The following is a 25,186-nucleotide window of genomic DNA, read 5'->3' as shown; positions in this document are numbered from 1 at the left end:
TGGGATAGGAGAGTGGAAGGCATCAGTTCAGCTTCTGTCCTGGGCGTTGCTGTGTGATAAGTATAAGAGCTGGAAGCTTTTTTCTGTTTTCAGGAGTACAGTTTTGCATGTAATTTTTGATAGTCTTTCTTTGGGGTTGTGATGAATTAAGTTAGTTGCCCAGTTGATATGTTAGCTAGTTTGTTGTAGGAGACTGCTCTTTCATGTTCTAGCTTCCCAGACCCAAATAATCACACAGAAACTATATTAATTACAACACTGCTTGACCAATAACTTAGGCATATTTCTAGCTAGCTCTTGTATCTTAAATTAGCCCATTTCTATTATTATTTTATATTTTACCATAAGGCTTGTGGTTTGTTACCTCTTGCTTCTTGGGCAGCTACATGGCATCTGCCTCCTTTGGCAGCTACATGGCATCTCTTTGATTCCCTGTACTCTCTCTATATATCTCAGTGTGGATTTCCCACCTGGCTTTACTCTGCTAAGCCATTGACCAAAACCACTTTATTCATTAGCCAATAAAAGCAACTCATATATAAAAGGACATCCACATCATCTCACATTTTCTGTCTAATTAAAAAGGAAGGTTTTTACTTTAACACAGTAAAATTACATATATAAAAACAGGTATCAAACAAGAAATACAGTTACAATATTTAGTCTATTTGTATCTGGCAAAATTAAAGAAAATATTCTATGATCTATTTTATCTTTGTGAGTCTAAAGTTTCATATCTAATTTATCTTTTATTATGACTAAGGAAAGCTATAACTATAACTATCTGTCTTCAACTCTTCAAAGAACCAAGAAGGATATAATATTACCTAAGTGAACAGGAAGTTCATAGTAAGCAACTTCCAAAATTTTAGAATTGACAAAGACATCTTGCTGCCTGGACATTCACCCAAAGTTTTTCTGTGAAGTTGGAACAGCCATCTTCAGCCTACAGGCCCATAGTATCCAGCAGACTTTTCCATGAAGCAGGAAATTTGAAAGTCTGTTTCATCGTGTTGGTGGTTTGTCAGTCAGTCACTTTCTTCTGTGCCCTGCATGTCTAGTTCATATACTGTACCATCAAGCAGTCCAGGAAAGAGCAGTTCTAGAGCTAACTCAAGTGACTGGCAAACTCCATAAGGAGCCTCTTTGATGTTCATCATCCTCTTGAAGGAATTGGTGCTGCCAGAAGCAGACATGTCTCACTGTCAGGAAAAGTCTAAGTTCTTAAAATATTTAAAATGACATATTCTGTAGGTCTTTGAAATGTTTGAAGATTATCTGTTTAATTGAAATATATTTTTGTATATCTAGAAAACCTAACTAACGTGACTACAAGTTTGACTATTATAAGTGACTATCTATTAATCTGTAATTTTTTAATTATATATTACATTTTAAATGAGCTGCATAAACATAATACCTTAAACAAGAGCAGAAATATATATACACAGTGTAACAAAATCAACCTTAAATTTGTATCAGTAGACCAAGGTTCATACCAATGCAAAGCATTCATTTCTATATCATATCCTTGTTTAAATGAAAACAAACATTTATAAACAACAATTTTGGGAATATTGGCATAATTTTCTCCAAACTGCTTCCTGCTGTTTTTTTGGCAAAGTATTTTTAGGGTTCATGGAGATCTTTCGGGGACTGGGGAGGTGGTCTTGTTCCAACAAACCATCAGTTTGGAAGGAATCTATAGGGTCTCATCTTCTGTGGAAACAAAAGCAGAAACTTTTTTCCAACGTACCATATCCTTGGACTAAAATTTTGAAGACAAGATACCTTTCAAATATATATGTTGTTTTAGCTTAGCAGCCCCCAGAATCAGATGTCTCTCTGCAGTCAAAAAATTAAAAGAAAACATAATAATATACATAGTTCAGACTCCTATGTATATTCTGTCTTTATGTGACTTATTTTTCTTTATTCCTTTAATCTATGACTGTCTTTACTCTTTTATATTACTTTTGCTGTCTCCTTAAAAAACTTTGTTTTATTTTTTAATCTATTTTTTTTAAAGAACTGTCTATATTCTTTTTCTTTTCTCTCCCAAGCTTATGTACATTTATCCAACACTGTGACTCATTCAGCAGTCTTATTCTTATGAACCTGTCTTTATTGTGTATCTGTAATCATTTTCTGATCAGGAGCCCTTTTTTTTAAAGCTAAGCTACCAACTCTGTGGCCCTGCCTGCTTACTTTGCCCAGTCCAACATGGCGGAGGTATGTTCACTGCCTCTGCAAGTCATGCTCACTGCCCCAACACCAGGGACGCAGCAGGTCTATGTTGCCATTAAACACCTAGTACCGTGCTGCTCACTGACCCCATTTAAGTGATTCATAGCAGTGCCTCCCAGTAGATCCAGAGCCCTTTGAAAGCTGTTTGTGCCACCAGCACGAGCCAGGAAGCCTTCTCTTAAAGAAGCAGCACCTCTGCTTGTGGCCAGCAAACAGAGCCTGTCTGAAAAAATGTGGCTACCAAGAAGCTGTGCTTAACTCTGTTCTTTTGTTCCTTCCCAAGCTTTCTCAGTTTTTATGTGGTTATAGTTGTCCATGATGGTGCCACTTTGTAGCAGGAGACTGCTCTTTCGTTTCCTGGTCACCCAGACCTGAATAATCACACAGTAACTATATTAATTACCATGCCGCTTAGCCAGTAGCTTAGATGTATTTCTAGCTAGTTCTTACATCTTAAATTAGCCTATTTCTATTATTATTTTATATTTTACACAAGGGTCATGGTTTGTTACCTCTTGCTTCTTGGGCAGCTACATGACATCTTTCTGACTCCACCTACTCTCTCTATCTCTGTTCTGATTTCCTGCCTGGCTTTACTTTGCTAAGCCATTGCCGAAACAGCTTTATTCACTAGCCAATAAAAGCAGCACATATACAGAAGGACCTCCCACATCACTAGCCGACACCCTCCATGCTATGATAGTGGATGGAAGAGAGAGAAAGCCGTTACCCTACTGCTGATGAAAGGTGCTGCTGTCAGTCAGCCACGACTTGGGAACTAGTGTCCAATAATTCGAAAACTTTTTCACAAAATTATTTTTTAAGACATTAATTGAAAAAAATAAATAAGTGGCTTAATGTAAACTATGCCCTAAATGTAGATAGAATAAACGCATACAAGCTGAACTGTAACATGAGGGCCAGCTTGTTGGGGTTTCTGTCCCGCCCAGTACCCCAACAAGCCAGCAAGTCCCAAGGAAAATCACACGGAGTCTATATCAGGTTATAAACTGATTGGCTCATTAGGTCAGGCTTCTTGTTAACTATTATAACTTATATTAACCCATTATTCTCATCTATGTTAGCCATAATGGCTCCATACCTTTTTCAGCTGGGCAGGTTACATGCTGTCTCTTCGGTGGTCTGTGCAGGAGTGGCTGAGAGAGAGCTTCTGCTTCCAGAATACTCCCAGTCTCTTTGCTCCACCCCTACTTCCTGTCTGGCTTTCCCGCCTATACTGCCTGCCTGGCCAATCAGCGTTTTATTAAAATATGATTGACAGAATACAGATAATTCTCCCGCACCATTTCCCTCTTTTTTTTTTTTTTAAAAACAAAGGAAAATACCCATAATCCATTTGTTGGGAATGTGGGCGTAGTATTTGAGGCTACTTTCTGCTGGTTGGGGGCGCTGATAGTCTTAAGGGGACCTAAAGAAAATTTAGAATTATCATCAAGTCCTGACTGGAGTATCCTCTTTGCTCCACCCCTACTTCCTGTCTGGCTTTCCCGCCTATACTGCCTGCCTGGCCAATCAGCGTTTTATTAAAATATGATTGACAGAATACAGATAATTCTCCCGCACCACTGAACATTAAAATATAACTTTCTTTTTTGCTGTTTTCCTTCAGTTTGACAAGTGTCTTTTTTCTTGGGCATTGGTAACCCTCTTTAAGTCATAATTTTTATAAGTTTTTGGGAAAGGATCTTTATTTTAATGGATCTTTTCCATTTTTTCATTTGGTCCACTAGGCAAGATTTTTTAAGGGAAAGCATTGATAAACTTTATTACAAAATATTGACATGGTTGTTAGCCAGATGCTTCACTGTGTGAGGGACAGGAATATGAGGAGGGTTCTAGCTCTCTCTCTGGGTTATTTGTCAGTTTACTGTTCACTGGATGTAATGTTAGGTCAGGAGATATAAATAAATTATATATATATATAAATATATGTATAATTTATGTAATTTATATGTATAATTTATACATATATAGTTTTATTTTTATTATATGTAAAACTAATATAAGAAAGCTAATTTTTATTATATATATGTATGTATATGTATTTCTCTTTTTTATCCTATAGGTCCTTCACATAGATATTATGACTTCCATATTAGTGTTTTTATGGGACTCCTGAGTGTGTGAATAAGTGGGTCTCTGTGTCTGTTTCCTGGGCTTTTCCTCCTGTTTGTTTTGTCCTAGCCCATGTGTTAGTTTTTGTTTTATTTTATCATATTATATTTTACTTTATTATTATTTTGTAGAAGCCATTTTTCCAACAAGAGACAAATGGGGTGGATCAGATGATGGGAGGTGGGAGGAACTGGGAGGAGTAGAGGGAGAGGAAACTCATCAGGGTATATTATGTGAGGAGAAAAAGATTATTTCGTTAAAAAGAAAAGAAAGAAGTATAGTAGATGAGGAAGAAATCATTTATTACAGATTGCCCTGATATTTTGTGACCCCAGAAACTGTGGTTATAAGTTAGAAATCTGATTCTGAGCCTGAGAGTATTGCTACCTTATAGCTGTGATGTGAAGTTGGGGCCAGAGGATGCTAATGTGGAGGGCAATAGTTTTCCTGTTTTTCTCTTAGGCTGCTGCTATTGGTCATAAGCTTCCTTCATTCTCCGCTTCATATTCGGAACTGGAGAGTATTATGTATGCCCTTGGCGTAGGAGCTTCTGTCAAGAATCCAGATGATTTGAAGTTTGTGTATGAAGGAAGTGCTGACTTCTCCTGTTTGCCCACCTTTGGCGTTATTATTGCTCAGAAGTCCATGATGAATGGAGGGCTAGCAGAGATTCCTGGGCTGTCAATCGAGTTTTCAAAGGTATGTACACTAAAAAGCTTTTATTTGGCTTTTTTTTTTACTGTTTCTTTAAATGTTATTGATAAATATCTCATGCTATATTATTATTAAACATTACATCTATGCAATTTATACATAATATGAATATATACATACACACGCACGCACACACACACACATATATGAAGATTATATAAACTATCTCTATTAAAGTAAAATTGACTTTGGTGGTTGGCTTAGGAATAAAGATTTAGTATATCTTTTGATTTTTCTTTTCATGAATAAAAGAGGAGAGAATTAATTTAAAATTCTAAGAAGAAAATACTTATATATAGACCTGCAATTCTGAAATAATGCTAATCCTCTCTTTGCCATTTACTTACTACTGTAATTGTAAGTAGCTGTCATAAGCTTTGGCTTTTTCATCCATAGAGTGGATTTCACCTCACAACAGTGATGAAGGAGAACACCCATTAATTACCTAGGAGAAGGATCTCTCGCATAAACAGGCCCCAGGGCAGCATGTCCTTGACTTATTTTGGACCATCAAGGCATCGGTCTTAACTGTAGAGTGCAGAGAGGGTCTATTTGAGGCTGTTATGAGAAGAAAACCTTGTGGCAATTATAAGGATTTTAGTTTATACTAATTTTCGCCTCATAAGATTTTCTTTATAAATTTTTATCTTAGTTCTTTGTGTGTTTAATACAGTATGTTTTGGTTATATTCATTACTCCAACCCCAACCCTTCCCAGATTCACCTCCCAGTTTTTACCCCCCCAACTTTGTGTCTTTTTAAAAGCCTAACAAGACCGATTTGTGCTGGCCACATATTGTTGGCTGTGTGGTCTTCAATTGAAGTCTGGTTAATCTACCAGGGTCATGCTCTTGGAGAAAACTGTCTCTGCTATTCCCAGCAGCTAACAATTGCCAATAGCTCCATGACTAGGGATGGACATGAATGTCTAGCTTCCCTTCAGCTGGTGTTCTCGATGAGCATGGGAAGCAGCTTGTGGTCCTTTAAACTGAGGAGTGATGTGCACCACTTTCTGACTTAAACTTCCTGTGTGGAGAAGGGTATGAGAGGCACGTGGAGAAGCTGAGAAACCATTAAAGAATTGATTTTAGTAATCTAAGCAAAAGCTCTAAATAAAAGGACAAAAAATATAAGGCAGAAGGTGTTTGTTTCAAACAACAGAAACCTTGTAGATATAATTATGTCCAGATGTATGTATAATTATTAGCATATGAATAATATGTATAGTATTTGCATATTATAGTATATATCATAATATATAGTTGTATACCTTCTCCTGCGTGGTTTGAGTTTTGATATATAGCCCTGTTCTGACCTTAAACTTGGAATCTTCCTGTCTCAGCTGTCTGAGTGCTAGAATTATAGGCATCTTCTGTCGTTCATAGTTTTGCACACATAGTTTTTTGTAGTGTGTACATGTGCATCTTGGTATCATGTGTATGGGCACACAGAGGCCATAGGTCAGCACAAGGTGCCATTTCTCAGGTGCTTTCTACCTTTTTTTGAGACAGGGTTGTTGTAAGGAGGCTGCTTGTTCATCCTGGCCACCCAGAATCGAAGTACTCATACAGACACTGTATTAATTAAATCACTGCTTGGCCCATTAGCTCTAGCTTCTTTTTGGCTAACACTTACATATTAATTTAACCCATTTCTAGTACTCTGTATATTGCCATGTGACTGTGGCTTACCAGTTAGTGTTCCCAGCATTTGTCTCTGGAGGGGCTACATGGCTTTTCCTCTGACTCCACCTTCCTTCTCCCAGCATCAGTTTAGTTCCCCTCCCCCCAGCTCTGTTCTACCCTATCAGGCCAGTTTCTTTATTAACCAGTGGTATTCACAGCATGCAGAGGGGAATCCCACGTCACAGGGTCTCATTGTTCTGGAGTTTGTTGTTTTAGCACGGATGGTTGGCAGCACGCCCCCTGGTCTGCCTGTGTTCACCTTCCCAGCACTGTGATTACAATCATTCACTACCACATCTGGATCCTCTCCATGGGCTCTGAGCACACTCCGGCCCTCATGCTTCTATAGCAAGCACTTTGCTGACTGAGCTGTCTCTCCATTCTTCACGTACTTGTTTTAAGGGAGGATGGTCAACAGTGTGTTTTGGACAAGCTTGAGCTGTCTGGTATTATTTAAGTGAAGATGAAGAAAGCGTAGTTGATTGTGTCTAGAGTGGTAAGGGAAGGTCTAATCAGGATCCTCCGCATTCAGGCAATGTTTAAAAGTGTGGGATTAGCTAAAGTCACCTAAGCTGTGAATTTAAGTAGAGAAGACACCTGGGTTTAGGGCCTCTGAAGTATTTAGTGGTTAAAGAGATGTGGAAAAACTAGCGAAACAAATTGGGTAGGATAGCTCACGACATTAGCAACATGACATTAAAGAAGACAGAAGAAAGTAATTCAAGAAGGAAGAAATAATTTAAAATTAACTTGACCTAGGGTCTGTTTTAGTTCCTTATGTAGGTGTGAGCTGACTCTAGCAATAGTTACTAAATCAGAGCTATGGACAGGTTTCTGTCTGGTTGACCTGATGAGCCCATTGCTGATGACTTTCCTGTTGGAGTAGCTTCTTTTCTTAGAATGTTTGATTACATTAGATGAAAGACCGGAAACCTGTGCTGGTCACTTTGTGTTCTTACTCGCTCTCCCATGTTATATGCTGAATCAGGTAAGTTGTTCACCTTCTATGAGAGCCATTTGGAAATCTGCTTCTCAGCTTTCCTAGCTTTGAATTTCAAGGCAGTGTGGCACAGTGAGGAAGGCACTCACTCCAGCTCCCCTCTCTTCCTTCTGTGTTTGGGGGAAGCCTGGCGAGCTGTCCTGCTGTTGTAGTAGGTGCAGGCACTTGGATGTGGAGACTCCACCAGGCTTACTTGCATGTGATGCTCTGCTGTACTGAGCTCAGGTTGCTTTTTCCTTGCAGTGTGCTCGGTTGTACTCTGAGACACACAGAGGGAATGTTGCTCATTTTGCCTTTGGATATGCTTGTAAGGTTTATCTTTGTGTCTAGTTGAGTCGTCTCTGCTCGGTTTGTGTGACTTGAAGCTACCAGCCCTGACTCATTGGTTCATTTTTACTGAGTAGATACTTACTGAATGCCCAATATGTTCTAGGCATTATTATAAGTCCTTGGAACAGAGCCTGATTGAGTGGCTCCATAGGTAAATCAGTAGAGTCAGTAAGGAGCGCTGGATTTGAAGGACACAAATTTATCTTTTCTCCTCCAAAAGATCTTTTTGTCTTTATGCTGGCGTACTAATCATTTCTACATTGCGTGATTAAGAAGTAAACACCTTACTGAGATAGACGACACAGGAAGAACACTGACGTGGGTGGATAGTAAAGTGTCTTCTGTGCTTAGCAGTACCCACGGGTAGACACTGGTACAAGAAAGTCTGCTAATAAGATTGCATTTGTTGTAATGTAGGTTCTTCATGGGGAGCAATACTTGGAGTTGTATAAACCGCTTCCTCGATCAGGTGAGTTTATGTGAACGAATTGCCTAATACTATGCTTTAATTTTCTGATTAACCTCCTAAGCCAATCTATTGTGTTAAACTAGCATAGCCCAACCCAACAAGTTATCAGAAGCATCCATGTAACCTTAGAGTTGTTGAAGTTAACCAGTACCTATACTGATCCCTGATTGTCTTCCACTCACAGTAAAATTATTGATTTGGTACTACCAGTTTGTCGGTAGTGACATATGTACCATTATGAGTTGTATCAGTTATGGTTCCTGTGGTTGTTTATCTTAATATTAATTCGCATAAAGCAAACAATGCAGCCATAGCTCTGAATATAACATGCAAATGTGTTTGCTGTTTCCTTATTAAATCCTCAAATAGCTGTCCATGGACTTTGGGATTAAGTTAAAAACGTACCTGTCTCTGTACATTCAAGAATTAACATGGATTTGCTGCCTGTGTGTCAGAGCTGATGTTCAAGTGGTGTAGTCGGGGCTGGGTGTTAGTCCAGTTGTGGAGGAAAAAGAGAAAAGCAGGTCTTAAATAAATGACTATTTTCCTTGACAATTTCACACTTGTAAACAGTACTGTCTGGTCATCCTCACTCCCTCTTTCTTCCACCTTCCCATCTGTCCTTTCCACAGTGTCATCCTCCTCCCCACATTAGTTTTTATCTTTTGTGTTTGCTTTTGTTTCGTTACCCGCTGAGTTTAACCAGTTAAATGAGGAATCAAAAGTTCGGAGAAGAAAATTTAGGAAGTGTTTCACAAAAGCTATAGAGATTTGCAAAGGAATGGGGGAAGTGGAATTGTGCTTACCCAGTATTGAGAGGTCAGCTGGACCTTGCAAGAGGTGTCACTGTCATTGGAAATGATTATTAAAAAATTACATCAGAAATATTAATGTTTCACAATTTTACATCAGAAATTTAGTAATTCTATAAGTTTAGTGATTTATATGTTCTGTATTTTATGTTTTGTATAAACAATTACACTTTTTTTTAGTGTGAAGTTAAGGGAAAATACTTAAAACCATAATTTTTTAGCTTTGCTGAAGTGGAAACCGTGGTAAATTCCTTGATGTCTTAATGTAATTATTTATCTTTAATTTTAGGAGAATTAAAATGTGAAGCAGTTGTTGCTGACATCCTGGATAAAGGATCTGGCATAGTGATTGTCATGGACGGTAACTCATCCGTACTTGTTATACTAATACCATTGGCGTGATGGGCTTTGCATGTAGCACACCTCACCACGGAGGTCGATCCAGTTTGTATCCATTTTGTAATGTGTAAGAGATCAAAGTAAGCATTTTAAACTTTCATAGGGTTTTTAAGAAAATAAGGGAGGAGGCAGAGTAGATTGGGGCTAAAGCTAGGGCAGGTGGGACATGTCACTGGGTTGAAACAATGAAACTAAGCACAGAAGTGAGAAGTGTGTCCCTGTTGAAGTCACAGGAAGAGTTACGCCTACTGCAGTAGGGTTCATGCAGCTGGGTTGGGTTACTGATGCTCTTTTCAGTGTTAGCTATTTGGAACTCAATTAGTGTAGATTGCAGTTGGGTTTCTAGACTTCATTTAAGGCTGTTGAACTCATGGTTTAAACACTGTAACTCCATTTTATCTGAGATGTAAAGTTTGCTCCTAAGAACAGTAGAACTGTCAGCTCTGCCTGATGTGTTGTTTCTGAGGGAAATACTGGGAACCATGCCAGTGCTCCCTGACTTACCATGGGGTTGCACCCCAGTAAACACAGTGGAAGTTGAAATATCGTAGGTAAAAATGCATGAAAAGCCATGAGTAATGATCTCAGCACTCAGTTGACTGAAGAACCTTCTTTGTATCGGGCACCCTTTTTCCTAGGGATAGAGTGGTGAACGGAACCAGCAGGATGGCATCCCCTGGGCCATCCTGTAGCCCCATTCCTGGTTCCTGTCTCTTTAAGTCCCATGTTCTTCCTCAGTGATTTGACAATATTTCAAGGTTTGAGTGTGGTAGCTTGAATTTTCTCAAGGAATTGTTTGAAATGTTAGTGGCAGATAAAACTTGAGATCTAGGTGGTAGTTGGGGGACTTACGTGGTAAGCTCATGGTTCACAGAGAAAGGCTGGGTAGCTCTCCTGCCGCCAGAGACTGGAGAAGAGAAAGCTGCGGTACAACTTGGCAAACCCCATGCTCACTGTAGATACCGACCTTTGCACTGGCCGTGTTTTATTCTTTTAGCTATTAAAGGAAGTGTTAAGCCTATCTTCATTAACTACTTGGCGTAATAATTCTTTTTTTCCCTTTTTCTTCTCTTTTAGTCCATTCTTATTCTGGGAACGAGCTCATATGTTATAATCAGTTCTCTATCTTTGTTGTTGGCTCGGGGGGCTTTGGTGGAAAACGGACATCAGAAAAACTCAAAGTAAGACAATTTTTTTGAGGTATAATATTTGTACATTTTTATGGGGCGTATTATAGTAACTCAGTATATGTGCTCAAAACATAAGTCAGAAAACAACATTGGCATGTCCTGGAACTTATTAGTGATACGTGCTGCTTGACCTTCCCCTGTCCTGCTGTCCTGGTCCACACTGACTGGTTCAGGCTGCTGCACTCCTTCCACTACCCCTTTCCTTTCTAGTGACCCCTGTCATCTTTCCGTTTTTAATCATGTGTTTGTGTGTGGGTATATGCAGGTGTCTGAGGAAAGCAGAGGCCTCAGCCTGCTGGTGGGCCCTGGGAACTGAACTTGGGTCTCCTGCAAGAATAGTATAAACTCCATCTGCTGAGCTCTCTCTCCAGCCCCACACCCCCTTTTTTTTTTTCAGATGAAGCAGAACCGGTTGGCTTTAAACTTGCAGTAGTCTAGTCCTCCTGCCTCAGCTTCGCAGGGTGCCAGGGTTGTGGGAGTGAGCCACTGTGCTCAGCCTCCTTCCCTGTCCTCTAAGGCTGACTTAATAGGCTCTGAATGAGTCTTTCTATAGCAGCTTTCCTCTCCCCCCTCCCTTTCTCTCCCCCCACCACTAAACATAAGTTAAAAATCTCTCTTTAAAAGCAGCAACCTCTGACTATAGAAGTAGCCCCTTTCCTCATGGCCTTTTAGGATTGTGTTTTTGGGATTTGTGGAACAAATTTGATGATATTTAAGCTTAGTATTTCATAGTAAAAAATCATCAGCACCATAATTAGAAAAGTTGACTTTCTTGTAAAATACTATACAATTGTGGCACAGGTGATATTTCTTCCCTTCCTCCCTCCCTTTCTTTTTTTGCTTTGTTTTTCAAGACAGAGTTTCTCTGTGTAGCCTTGGCTCTGTAGATTGCTGGCCTGGAAGTTGCTCTGTAGACAAGGCTGGCCTCGAACTCACAGAGATCTGCCTGCTTCTGCTTCCTGAATGTTGGCATTAAAGGCATGAACCACCACCCTGGTTATATTTTATTTCTATATAAATAAGTAAAAAATTGATGTGGTTGTTTGAATACAATACAATGTAGCTCCAATTATAGGGGAATCTGATGTCTCTGACCCCCACGCACACTTGCATTTTTGTGTACCCCCATGTAATTAATAATAAAAATCAAATTTTAAAAAGTTGATAAAAATGTATTATTTTGTTAACATGGCAAATTAAAATATGTAAATTGTTTAATTCTTTGAGTTGTCATCTTCTTTTTACATAGGAAAAACTATCTTTTGTCCCCTGTGACCTGAGAATAGGTCTGATAATATTTCTTATATTGAAAAGAGTCATTTTAGGGAAACTATAATTTGTAAAATTCTAGGAGCTATGAAATTTTAAATGTCATTTTTCTTTGTACATAAAATATTAAAAAGCCTGTTACCCAGTTTGCAGAGTTTATTATGTTGGCTGCTGGTTGTTTGTGGGATGTTAGTTTTGTTAGAGAATCACATGAGAAAGTCGACACACGTCTTTTCATTTCAGGCAGCTATGGCTGTACCGAGACGACCTCCTGATGCAGTTCTGAGAGACACCACCTCATTGAATCAGGTGAGAAGTGCTGATCACCTGGCTCATGATACTTCTCTGTTGAGAGTGTGGACACACTATACTTCTGTGTGCCTTTAGTGGAGTTAACTTGGGCATCTTATTCCAAGCAAGGGAACAAGAAACACCAGACTTTGCTAAGTTCTTGGAGAAGGGCACTCCTTTGAGTGATAGGCAGAAAGGTTTGCCAGTAATGACTGACTTTGCAGAAAGGTGATTGATGTATGGATGTTCCCTCCTTAGAGATGTGGGCTTTCAGGATGTCAGGGAAGAGCTGGGGAAGTCTAGCAGAGCACAGAGAGGCAGAAGCCGGGTGCGGGTCAGGGTATGTGAAGGCCAAAGTCACATTTACATTGGTGGTTAATGGAGGACAATGTGTATGGGCAGATCTTTGCAAAAATGGAAAAATTGTGCCATTAGAGCATTAACTGTGCTGGTTTTGTATAGTAGTAACTTTCTAGTCAGCAAGCAAGCATGACTGTACCGTGTTAGCCCTACAAATGCCACTTCTCAGATATGCTGTTTAAATGTCCATAGGAGAGTTTCTTCACTGGTAGCTGGCTTGACCATGCAAGTAAAACAAGTGTTTCATGAAGAATCAAGATTTTAGTGCAGTGATGTAAAAAGGCCAAACAGTGACAGCTCTCAACACCAGGCGTTGTAATTGTGGAGGATGAGAAACAGGCTGTGGTTTCACCAGATACAGTCTAGCGCTAATTACCCTGTTAGTATTTCAGCTGTTATTGAGTAGGTCGTACTTTCCACTAAAAGATAATTCTTTATTAAAATCCCCACTGTGCTAAATTGAAAGCAGATCTGACCTCAAAACCAGGTCTTTTTGGTGTCCCTTTTAGACAATTCCTTTACAGGGCTGAACATTGAAAATAATCAAAAATGCTTCATTGGACTGTCTGGGTTCCTTACATTGACCAGGAAGTGCTAATTTTCAGTAAGTAGCACTGAGAGGGATTCTGGTAAAATCTTTGGACTTTAAAGATGAAGAAAATAACCTTGAGGGACTGAAAGACAATGGTGAAGTATCTCGCAGAGGAAGATAGATGGGCATCAGATTCCTCCAGAGCAGGGGAGAAATGGAACACCATTCTTGAGAAATAAAAGTTTGTATCAACCACCTGTCCTTGTACAAAAACATTCCGCATGAAGGAGGAACTTCATCTAACTATCTGTGACTGAGGAACACTGACAGGCAGATTGAAATAGCCAAGTGCAAACCCACGACTAGGCTAGAGACTGGAAGGGCAGAAGGGACACAGTGTTAGATGCTCCAGGAGAGAAAGCACACACGATGCACCCCACCCACCGTGGGAGTGCTGAAATGAATGCGGAGAAGCCCTCCTGTTAAGGACACATGGGAGGTGAAAGACAATAAAAAACAAACGTGACTTTGTAATAAGTTAAACCGAGAAAGAAAAAGAGCAATGGAGTAACAAATGAAGGGGACTGGAGAGGTGGCTCAGGGGTTAAGAGCACTGACTGCTTTTCCAGAGGACCCTGGTTCAGTTCCCAGCACCTACATGGTAGCTCACAACCTTCTGTAACTCCAGTTCCAGGGGACGTGGCACTTTCTTCTGGCCTCTGTGAGCACTAGGCATGCATGTGGTACACAGACATATATGTAGGCCAAGCACCCACACACATAAAAATAAATAAATCCAAGAAAAAAAATGAAAATGAAGGCAAGAACTGAAAGGTTAGGCAGAGAGTAGTTGGGAGAGAGACAGGAAGATCCAGCATACTGAGAGAGAAAGCTGTCAGCAGCAGTGAGAACCACCCTGAGATGCAGGCCTCTAAAGCTACACAATCTGTTCACCTCTGTACACGGCCTTCATAAGGCTGATGGCTTGGCTTCCAAGATTGCTACTCTGGAGCTGTGGCATCCTTTCTCCATAGCAAAGTGCTGTTTGCTACCTTCTTAATGGATGGCTGTAGGGAGATGTTTTGATTTGGAAAGATGTTTAGCTTTCTGTGTCACACAGGGCCTCAGATTCCCCCCCTGATGCTTTTCATTCACTAGGCAGCTCTTGGGGGATATTTTTGTCTTTGCTTCTCCAGAAGAGATGCTTTCTGGGACTTGCATGTAGACATGCACACTTTTCCTGGGATTGCCTCCGCAGGCACGCAAACTTTGTTCTCTGTGTAGACAGGGCTCTAATCAAGTGCTAACAAGAGACTTGGTTCACTTACACTGTTGCTAAAGTCCTGTAAAAAGATTTAGAAATTGCTAATGTTCGCTGAGGCAATACCCATGAGTTTTATCTCATTTAATTTCTCCAGTTGTTCTCTGAAAGTGAGTCCTCTTAGCTTGAGGCTTATCTTGGTGGAGAAACTTGTTTAGCAGTGATAGGAATGGATGTGAATCCAGGCCCCTCTGGAACCAAAGTCCATTATGTAGCTCGTGTCTGACGACTTCGCTTTGTGGGCCTGAGATGTGTCTTTTTCATTGTACACACAGTAGTGGATGGTGCATAGTTTCCTAGTGTTTACTGTTTGTGTACGGCTTTTGAAAAAAATGACCATTTCTTTTCTAACACATAAAATCTTGTACTTAGAAGAACATAACTACAGTAAAAAATACCGAGCCACAGAAAAGTTAAATTTTTCTCAAAACCAGACTTGATAAGGAGAAGATGCTGAGGCCGGTCAGTCATGGAGTGTAATAAGCCATTGTAAAGGTGCATTAGATACCCAGCTGCCTTGTGAATCTCTCCTTCAGTTCTGAAGAGCACTCTAGTGTGAAAACTGCACAGTTTAAATACCAGAGAATGACGACTCTCCCTGCTGTTGCCTACATTTTTCTGCTTTTCTTGCCTTCCCTATGTAAATCAGTAGTGTGACCATCAGAGCTGTACTGAGTCATACTGACAAGCTATTGGTTGGTTTTTGTGCACGAGCTGATATTCAGGATTTAGTGTGCCAGAAAGATGAAAGTTTGTGAGAAGCTATCTATCTGCCCAGTACTATGTTACAGACTTCAAATTGAAGAAAACTTGTTATGAAAGTTGGCATAGATTCTGATTGGCTAAGAGACTTTAGCCCTTTACCTATCTCTGTTGGGTTTTCCCTTCTGAGTTTCCCCTTAGGTGGGGATGGGGGGAGGGTGTAATTCTTGCTTTCCTTCCTCACTGCTTTATCCCTCACTCTACTGATTACAGTGAAAGACCTTATTAAAACTTAAAGTTACAGGTAATCTTGTTTTTGTAGAAATTAGTTATCTTTTAGGTCACAGTCTAGGTTTCTGTACATTATATATTTTAATCAATAGTTGGCTGTGCCCCCTGTCCTGCACTTAATGCTTTTCCAGAAAACACTGAGTACTGTGGTAATTTTTCTCTGCAGGCTGCTTTGTACCGCCTCAGTGGAGACTGGAATCCCTTACACATTGACCCTAGCTTTGCTGGCATTGCTGGTGAGTTGTAAATTATGTGAGTTACTGAACAGTCTTAGCTCAGTTAACTAAGAGTACACTTAAAGAAAGTGCTGCTTGCGACTGCTAATTTCATTGGCATTTCAAGACAATTCTCATATTTATTCAAAGACTGTAGAAAGGTATGAAGTGTTCAGGAAATGAAGTGTGGTTTGCTTGAAATTCAGAAGGTGGAGTGAAGCAGCTCTATTGTAGGCCTAGGATAAAGCAATGGGGAAGGATGTGTGCTGTCATGAGGTGGGCAAGGTCATCTGGGGAGAACAAAAGCTTGAAAGGTTACAGAAGTTTATGAGAGGTACAAGGGAGCCACTGCTAAGGGAGCAGGCCCGAGCCAGAGACCTTTGTGGGACCAGGTCTAAGCCAGGGACCTCCATGTTAGCAGCCCAAACCAGGGACATCTATGGGAACAGGCCTGAGCCAGTGACCTCTACGGAAGCAGGCCCAAGACAGCTACCTCAGTGGGGGCAGCCCCAAGCAAGCAACCTCCATGGGAGCAGGCCTAATGACCTCTGGAATTGGAGAGCAACACCTGAGAGCACCAAGTTACCTCCAAGAACACTGAGTGACCTCTGGGTGACTGGAACTGTGGCCCTGACTGCACCATGAGAATCAACCCTTTGAGCCTTGGATCCACGGGCACCTGGAAGATTGATCACCAGAGACACAGCCCCAACCATACCAATCAGATGAACAGATTAGTAGACAAGGTAAGAACACATTCAGCATCACAAAGAGTAACACGACACCAGTAAAAACTAGTTGCTCTACAACAGTTTAGACTTGAACAACCAAATGCAGATGAAGCAGAAGAAAATGACCTAAAAAATAACTTTAGGAGAATGTTTGAGGCCCTTAAAGAGGAAATGAAAAATTCCCTCAATGAAATTGAAGAAAAGGCCAACAAAAAATTGGAAGAAACCAACAAATCCCTTAAAGAAAACCAAGAAAAAGCAATCAAACAGATTAAAGAAACTATTCAAGACATGAAAACCAAAATAGACACAATAAAGAAAACACAAACTAAGGGAATTATAAAAATGGAAATTATGAGAAAATGATAAGGAACCACAAATACAAGTATAAACAGCAGAATACAAGAGATGGAAGAAAGAATATCAAGTGCTGAACGTACAGTAGAGGAAATACAATCATTGGTCAAAGAAAACATTAAATCTAACAAAAGCTTAACACAAAATATTCAGGAAATATGGGACACCATTAAAAGACCAAATCTAAGAATAATAGGGATAGAAGAAGGATAAGAAGTCCAACTAAAAAACACAGAAAATATATTCAACAAAATCATAGAAGAAAACTTTCCTAACCTAAAGAAAGATATGCATATGAAGATACACGAAGCTTACAGAATACCAAATGAAATAGATCCCCAAAAAAGTCCCCTCGCCTCATAATAATCAAAACAGTAAACATAAGAATAAGGAAATAATATTAAGAACTATGATAGAAAAAGGCCAAGTAACATATGAAGGCAGACCTATCAGAATTACACCTGACTTCTCAATGGAAGTAATGAAAACCAGAAGGATGTGGCCAAGTGTTATACAGACATTAAGAGACCGTGAATGACAGCCCGAACTACCATACCCAGCAAAATTTTCAGTCATCATAGACAGATAAAACAAGATAGTCCATGACAGAACCAGATTTAACTAATACCTAGCCACAAATCCAGTCCTACACAAAGTACTAGAAGGAAAACTCCAACCCAGTAAGTTGGCTACATCCACAGAAACACAGACAATAGATTATCTCACGACAGCAAATCCCAAAGAAGGGAAAACCACAAACAATAACATCACTAACAATGAAAACTAAAATATCAGGAGCTAGCAATCACTAGTCATTAATATCTCTTTATATAAATAAACACAACTCACCTATAAAAAGACACAGGCTGACAGATTGGATACAAAAACAATCCGTCTTCCTGCTGCATACAAGAAACACACCTCAGCCTTAAAGACAGACATCACTTCAAAGTAAAGGGTTTGGAAAAAATTTTCCAGTCAAATGGACCTAAGAAGCAAGTTGGTTTTCCTATCCTAATATCTAACAAAATAGACTTCAAACTAAAATCAATCAAAAGAGACAAAGAAGGACATTTCATATTAGTCACAGGAAAAATCTATCAAGAGGAAATCTCAATTCTGAACATCTATGCCCCAAATACAAGGACACCCTCATATGTAAAAGAACACTACTAAAGCTTAAATCACACATTAAACCTCACACACTAATAATAATAATAATGGGAGACTTCAACACCCCACTCTCACCACTGGACAGGGTTACCGGACAGAAACTTAACAGAGAAGTAAGAGAACTAACAGATGTTATGACTCAAATAGTCTTAACAGACATATATAGAACATTCCATCTAAATCAAAAAGAATATACCTTCTTCTCAGCACCTCATAGAACCTTCTCACAAATTGACCACATACTAGGTAACAAAATAAACCTCAACAGATACAAAAAAAAAAAAAAAAGGGATAATTTCGTGTATCTTATTGGATCACCATGGCTTAAATTTAGAATTCAACAGCAACAGTAATTCCAGAAAAAGCACACAAACACATGGAAATTAAACAATGCTCATCTGAATTATCAATGGCTCAAAGAAGAAATTAAAGACTTCCTAAAATTCAATGAAAATAATCATACAACATACCCAGATTTATGGGACATAATGAAAACAGTGTTAAGAGGAAAGTTCATAGCACTAAATGCCTACATAAAGCTGGAAAAATCCCACACTAGTGAGTTAATAGAACACCTGAAAACTCTAGAACAAAAAGAAGTAAACTCACCTAGGAGGTCTAAACGGCAGGAATAATCAAATTGAGAGCTAAAATCAACAAAAATAGAAACAAAGAAAATTACACAAAGGATCATTGAGACAAAGAATTGGTTCTTTGAGAAAATCAACAAGATAAACAAACTTTTATCCAAACTAACCAAAAGGCAGATATAGAATATCCAAATTAACAACATTAGAAGCCAAAAGGGGGATATAACAGTAGACACGGAAAACTCGGGTGGTGGTGGCGCACGCCTTTAATCCCAGCACTCGGAAGGCAGAGGCAGGTGGATGTCTGTGAGTTTGAGGCCAGCCTGGTCTACAAGAGCTAGTTCAGGACAGGCTCCAAAAGCTACAGAGAAACCCTGTCTTGAAAAAACAAAACAAAACACAAAACAAAACAACAACAAAAAGACATGGAGGAAAAGAATCATCAGGTCATATATTGAAAACCTGTACTTCACAAAATTGGAAAACTTAAAGGAAATGGATAATTTTCTGGACAAATATCACTTACCAAAACTAAATCAAGACCAGATAAACAAATTAAATAGGCCTATAACTGCTAAAGAAATAGAAACAGTCATCAAAGTCTCTCAACCAAAAAGAGCCCAGGACTAGATGATTTCAGCGCAGATCTACAAGATTTTCAAAGAACTAATACCAATACTCCTCAAATTGTTCCACACAATAGAAACAGAAGGAATATTACCAAACTCTTTTTATGAGGATACAATACCCTGATAACTCAAACCACACAAAGACATTACTAAGAAGAATTACAGACCAATCTCACTCATAAAGATTGATGCAAAATTACTTACTGGCAAACCAAATCCAAACACATCAGAAAAATCATTCACCATGATCAAGTAGGCTTCATCTCAGAGATGCAGGGATGGTTCAACATATGAAAAATCTGTCAATGTAATTCCACCATATAAACAAACTGAAAAAAACCCCACAATATCATCTCATTAGAGCTGAAATAGCCTTTGAGAAAATACAACATCCCTTCATGATAAAGGTCTTGGGGGAGAGCAGGGATATGAGGAACATACCTAGACATAATAAAGGCATTATACAGCAAGCCAACAGCCAACATCAAACTAAATATAGAGAAACTGAAAACGATCCCATTGATCAGGAACAAGACAAGGTTTCCACTCTGACTATATCTGTTCAAAATAGTGCTTAAGGTTCTAGCTATAAGCTATAAGACAACAAAAGGACATCAAGTAGATACAAATCAGAAAAGAAGTCATAAACTCTCACTATTTGCTGATGATATGATAGTTTACGTAAGCAACCCCAAAAATTCTACCAAGGAACTTATACAATTCATAAACACCTTCAGTAATGTAGCAGGATACAAGATGAACTCAAAAAAATAAGTAGCCATCCTTTACACAGATGGTAAATGGACTGAGAAAGAAATCAGAGAAACATCACCCTTCACAATAGCCACAAATAACATAAAATATCTCGGAGTAACTCTAACCAAGCAAATGGAAGACCTGTATGACAAGAACTTTAAATCTTTGAAGAAAGAAATTGAAGAAGACACCAGAAAAGGGAAAGATCTTCCATGTTCTTGGGTAGATAGAATTAGCATAATAAAAATATCAATCCTACCAAAAGCAATCTCCAAATTCAATGCAATGCCCATCAACATCCCAGCAATATTCTTCATAGACTTCGAAAGAATGGTACTCAACTTCATATAGAAAAGCAAAAAACCCAGGATAGCCAAAACAACACTGTACAAGAACTTCTGGTGTCATCACAATCCCTGACTTCAAACTCTACTATAATACTGAAAACAGCCTGGTATTGGCGTAAGAACAGATAGGAGGACCAATGGAACCAAATAGAAGAAGACCCGGGATATTAATCCACACACCTTTGAACACCTGATATTTGACAAAGAGGCAAAAAATATCAAATGGAAAAAGAAAGCATATTTAACAAATGGTGCTGGCATAACTGGATACCAACATGTAGAAAAATGAAAATAGACCCTTATCTATCACCATGCACAAAACTCAAGTCCAAATGGATCAACATAAAGCCAGCCACACTGAATCTTATAGAAGAGAAAGTGGGAAGTACACTTGAATGCATTGGCACAGGAAACCACTTCCTAAATATAACCTCAACAACATAGACACTGAGAGAAACAATTAAAAAATCAGACCTCCTGAAACTGAAAAGCTTCTGTAAAGCAAATGATCAACAAGACAAAACGACAGCCTACAGAATGGGAAAAGATCTTCACTAACCCCACATCAGACAGAGGTCTGATCTCCAAAATATACAAAGAACTCAAGAAATTGGTCATCAAAAGAAGAAATAATCCAATAAAACAACGGGGTACCAACCTAAAAAGAGAACTCTCAACAGAGGAATCTAAAATGGCTGAAAGACACTTGAGAAAATGCTCAACATTCTTAGCTGTCAGAGAAATGCAAATCAAAACAATTCTGAGATTCCATCTTACACCTGTAAGAATGGCCAAGATCTAAAACACTGATGACAACTTATGCTGGAGAGGTTGTGGGGTAAATGGAACACTTTTCCATTGCTGTTGGGAGTGCAAACTGGTACAGCTGCTTTGGGTATCAATATGGTGATATTTCAGAAAATTCGGAAGCAATCTACCCCAAGACCCAGCAATACCACTTTTGGGTATATATCCAAAGGATGCTCAGTCGTACTACAAGGACATATGCTCAAATATGTTCATAGTAGCGTTGTTTGTCATAGCCAGAACCTGGAAAGAATGTAAGTGCCCCTTGACTGAAGAATAGATAAGGAAAATGTGATACATTTACACAATGGAGTCCTACACAGCAGAAAAAAATACTGACATCTTGAAATTTGCAGGCAAATTGATGGATCTAGAAAACATCATATTGAGTGAGGTCACCCTGACCCAGAAAGACAAATAACATATGTACTCATTTATAAGTGGCTTTAGATATAAAGCAAAGAAAACCAGGTTACAATTCACAATCCCAGAGAACCTAGACAAGGTTCTTTAACCTAGAACTTAGAATCATAAGAGAGACATACATGGACCTAATCTTCATGGGAAGTTGAAAAAGACAAGATCTGAGTAAAATTGGTAGTATGGGGGACCATGGGAGAGGGTATAAGGGGAGGTGAAAGAAAGGGAGCGGAATGGAGAAAAATATATAGTTCAATAAAAACAATAAACAATAAAAAGGAGAGGTTTATGAAATCCCTCACTGTGTTTTGTTTCAAATAAATGAAATGAAAATGTTTTCAAAAAATAGTTTTTGTTATTTATATCTTAATTTTTCCCTAGGAAGTATGAAGTAAAACTTTTTTTTTTAGTATACAGTCTCAATCTGTAGCCCTAACTAGTTTGGATTTTGCTATGTCAGCCAGACTGACCTTGAACTTAGAGAGTTTTGCCTACCCCTGTCTCTGTAGTGCTGTGATAGTGGTGATGCCCTCTCTCCTGGCATGTTCTTTTTCTTAGTATATGATATAATTCATTGTAAAATTGCAGTTTAAAAGATATTAAAATGTTGAATTAAATATATACTTAGATGTGGCATTTTTCGTGTATAACAGTTTTCCAAATTTTCTCAGGTTTTGAGAAGCCCATACTACATGGATTATGTACCTTTGGATTTTCTGCAAGGCATGTTCTACAGCAGTTTGCAGATAATGATGTGTCAAGATTCAAGGCGATTAAGGTATATGTCTCTTGCATAGTTGTTTTGGCTGGGAGGAGTGAGTTGAGACAGGAAATTTCTGTGTAGCCCTGGCTATCCTGGAACTCACTCTATAGACCAGGCTGGCCTTTAACTCACAAAGCTTCACCTGCTTCTGCCTCTGGAGTGCTGGGATTAAAGATGTGTACCACCCTGTCCAGCCTCAGCATATAAACTTTTGGAACTCTGCCTTTGCTGTAACAGATGTCAGGGGGTTGAGTTTGATCTCTCACAAAAACACTGCAGCTCTGACGGGAACTAGTGTTTAGGTTTGTGCTTACAAGTTGATTTCAAGGTTTTACTGTTTACTCACTTTGTTATTAACAAAGGAAAATGGTTCTGCCTACAATAGTTTTGTCTAAGTCAAGAGATGTGTACCTGAAAGGCACTAGGGCAGTGTCAATTAGCTTTGAAAGTATTGATTAGTTTATTCTTCACCCCAGAGTGGAGACACATGTTCTGATGCCTGGACCTTAATAACACTCACTATTTTCACGTGTTTTATTTAATCGCAATTAGTTTTTTTTTAGTTCTGTAATATAGATTTACACAGTAACATAAATGATCCTGCTCTAAAATGTGCAAATATTTTCTTCTGTGTGCTCACCAGAGCCTTTAGCTCCCAGAATAATTAGTACTACATTGAAGTCCGGATTGTTCTGGTGGCTGCCAGTATCACTACCTAATATATGGTTTTGGTTTTTGATTTGTCATAAGAACATGCTGCTTACTGGTGCTGCCTTTTCTTTTCCTTTTCCCAGTGTTGGGAATTGAATTTAGGACATAAGATGACCTAGGCAACGACTCACTCCACCAGTGAGCTGTGTTCCCAGCCCTGCTTCTTGTTTTGAGAGAAAAGAACTAGCTTATTATATGGATGTGCATGACTGTCAGTGTCCTTTCGTTATGAATTTCCTACATTTCTGATATCTTCTATGAAGCTTAATGTATTTAAATCTCTACTTTTTCCCTTTTATGTAGACCTCTGAAATTTCCCTTCCAAGTAGAAGAATTTCATTTAAAAACACTTTTAATGCTTAAACTCTTATTTTAATAGGTTCGTTTTGCCAAGCCAGTGTATCCAGGACAAACTCTTCAAACTGAGATGTGGAAGGAAGGAAATAGAATTCATTTTCAAACCAAGGTATACATCATAGAGTTGGAAGTATGCTCTGTGTGACCCGTCACCACACACTGTCATAGAGTTGGAAGTATGTCCTGTACGACCATTGTGACACACTGTCATAGAGTTGGATGTATGTCCTGTGTGACCTTCGTGACACACTGTCATAGAGTTGGATGTATGTCCTATGTGACTCTTGACCATACACTGTCATAGAGTTGGATGTGTGTCCTGTGTGACCTTCACCACACATTGTCTAGAGTTGGAAGTATGCTCTGTGTGACTTTCACCACACACTGTCAGAGTTGGAAATATGTCCTGTGTGACCTTAACTACATAGTCATAGAGTTGGATGTACGTCCTATGTGACCTTCATCACACACTGTCAGAGTTGGAAGTATGTGCTGTGTGACCCTTCACGAGACATTGTCATTTTGTTCTCTGCTAGCATTTTTGTGGTTAGTAATAGGAATCTTTGAGAAGAAACTTGAAGTGCTCTTAAAAAGTTAATGCTGTCTTTTAGTTGAAACTAAGATTCCTCATATACCTTTTAAATTTTTTCTCTCACTCACTTATGAAAGATCTTGTAGCCTGGCTCAAGAGAACCAGAGCAGCAGCTTACCTAGTCTAACAGGAAGGGCATTTGAGACAAGCTTTTGCTGTGTTAGAGGCATAATTACTTGTGTTCTAGAGAACCGTGAGGTTGGAGCCTTTATTTTTTCCCTGGATAGAAACCATGTGTTCTTAAGCACACAGAAAGTATATAAATTAACATTTTGCATCATAGAGCCTGGGCCTAATTAATAATTGCGAAGCCAATCAAGGTGTCCCTCTGCTGATTTAACTAATTAGAGGGAAACTTAGCGATGTTCAAGAAAAGCACTGAGAGGATGTTCAAGTGTCTCACTGTTAACAGTTCCCAAAGCAGCATTTGTAGACACAGCTAAGCGGCTAGCAGTTTCTGTCCATCACTCAGTATCACATAGAACAGGCTGAAGTGACAGGTCCAGAGTGACATTACACTTTTATTTATGGAGATGCTATAAGCACTGTTGTCTTCAATAGCAACTTTCAGTAACAACTCTGCATTGAAATGTAAGAAAGTCTAGGTTCCTAAGAAAACTTTGGTGTTGGTGATGACTTGCTGATGGCCCCATAGACAGTGTTTGAGCAGGGCTACAAATACAACTTCACATGGCTCCAAAGCTTCAGTCTCCAGGTTTCTTTTTGCTGTAGTTTGTTCCTCAGGAACTGGTAAGTTAGCAGAATCCTGCTGTAGTTAATGCCTTCCTGCTGCTGACGACATGTTCATGCATGTTCATGTTTGTTTTAGTTTGCAAATTTCTTCTGTATTAAGGACCCCAGTGTAAGTTTTGCCTTACCCTTAGAAACAGTTTCTCTGATTTTAAAAAAAAATTTAAACAGTCTTATTCTGTAGCCCAGGCTGCCCCATTAGAACTTTCAAAGGCTGGCATTGAACACATGCACTACCAAG

The 25,186-nt window shown here is 39.0% G+C and overlaps 1 protein-coding gene across 1 annotated transcript in view; it reads left to right on the top strand.

Moving 5' to 3' along the window:
• Hsd17b4 (hydroxysteroid 17-beta dehydrogenase 4) overlaps positions 1–25,186 on the top strand; it is a 78,170-nt gene that overhangs the window by 37,141 nt on the left and 15,843 nt on the right. Inside the window, exons 13-20 of the mRNA XM_087896065.1 lie at positions 4,846–5,082; positions 8,529–8,580; positions 9,682–9,753; positions 10,869–10,972; positions 12,494–12,559; positions 15,914–15,983; positions 22,444–22,550; positions 23,626–23,712. Of these exons, the coding sequence (XP_087752191.1) occupies positions 4,846–5,082; positions 8,529–8,580; positions 9,682–9,753; positions 10,869–10,972; positions 12,494–12,559; positions 15,914–15,983; positions 22,444–22,550; positions 23,626–23,712 (795 nt within the window). The remainder of the gene's footprint in view (positions 1–4,845; positions 5,083–8,528; positions 8,581–9,681; positions 9,754–10,868; positions 10,973–12,493; positions 12,560–15,913; positions 15,984–22,443; positions 22,551–23,625; positions 23,713–25,186) is intronic.

This window comes from Myodes glareolus, chromosome 13, assembly GCF_982192425.1.
Source record: "Myodes glareolus chromosome 13, mMyoGla1.1, whole genome shotgun sequence".
In the NCBI taxonomy this organism is placed as follows: domain Eukaryota; kingdom Metazoa; phylum Chordata; class Mammalia; order Rodentia; family Cricetidae; genus Myodes; species Myodes glareolus.
The sequence above is the reverse complement of the archived record's forward strand: the minus strand, read 5'-3'. Positions and strand labels throughout refer to the sequence as shown.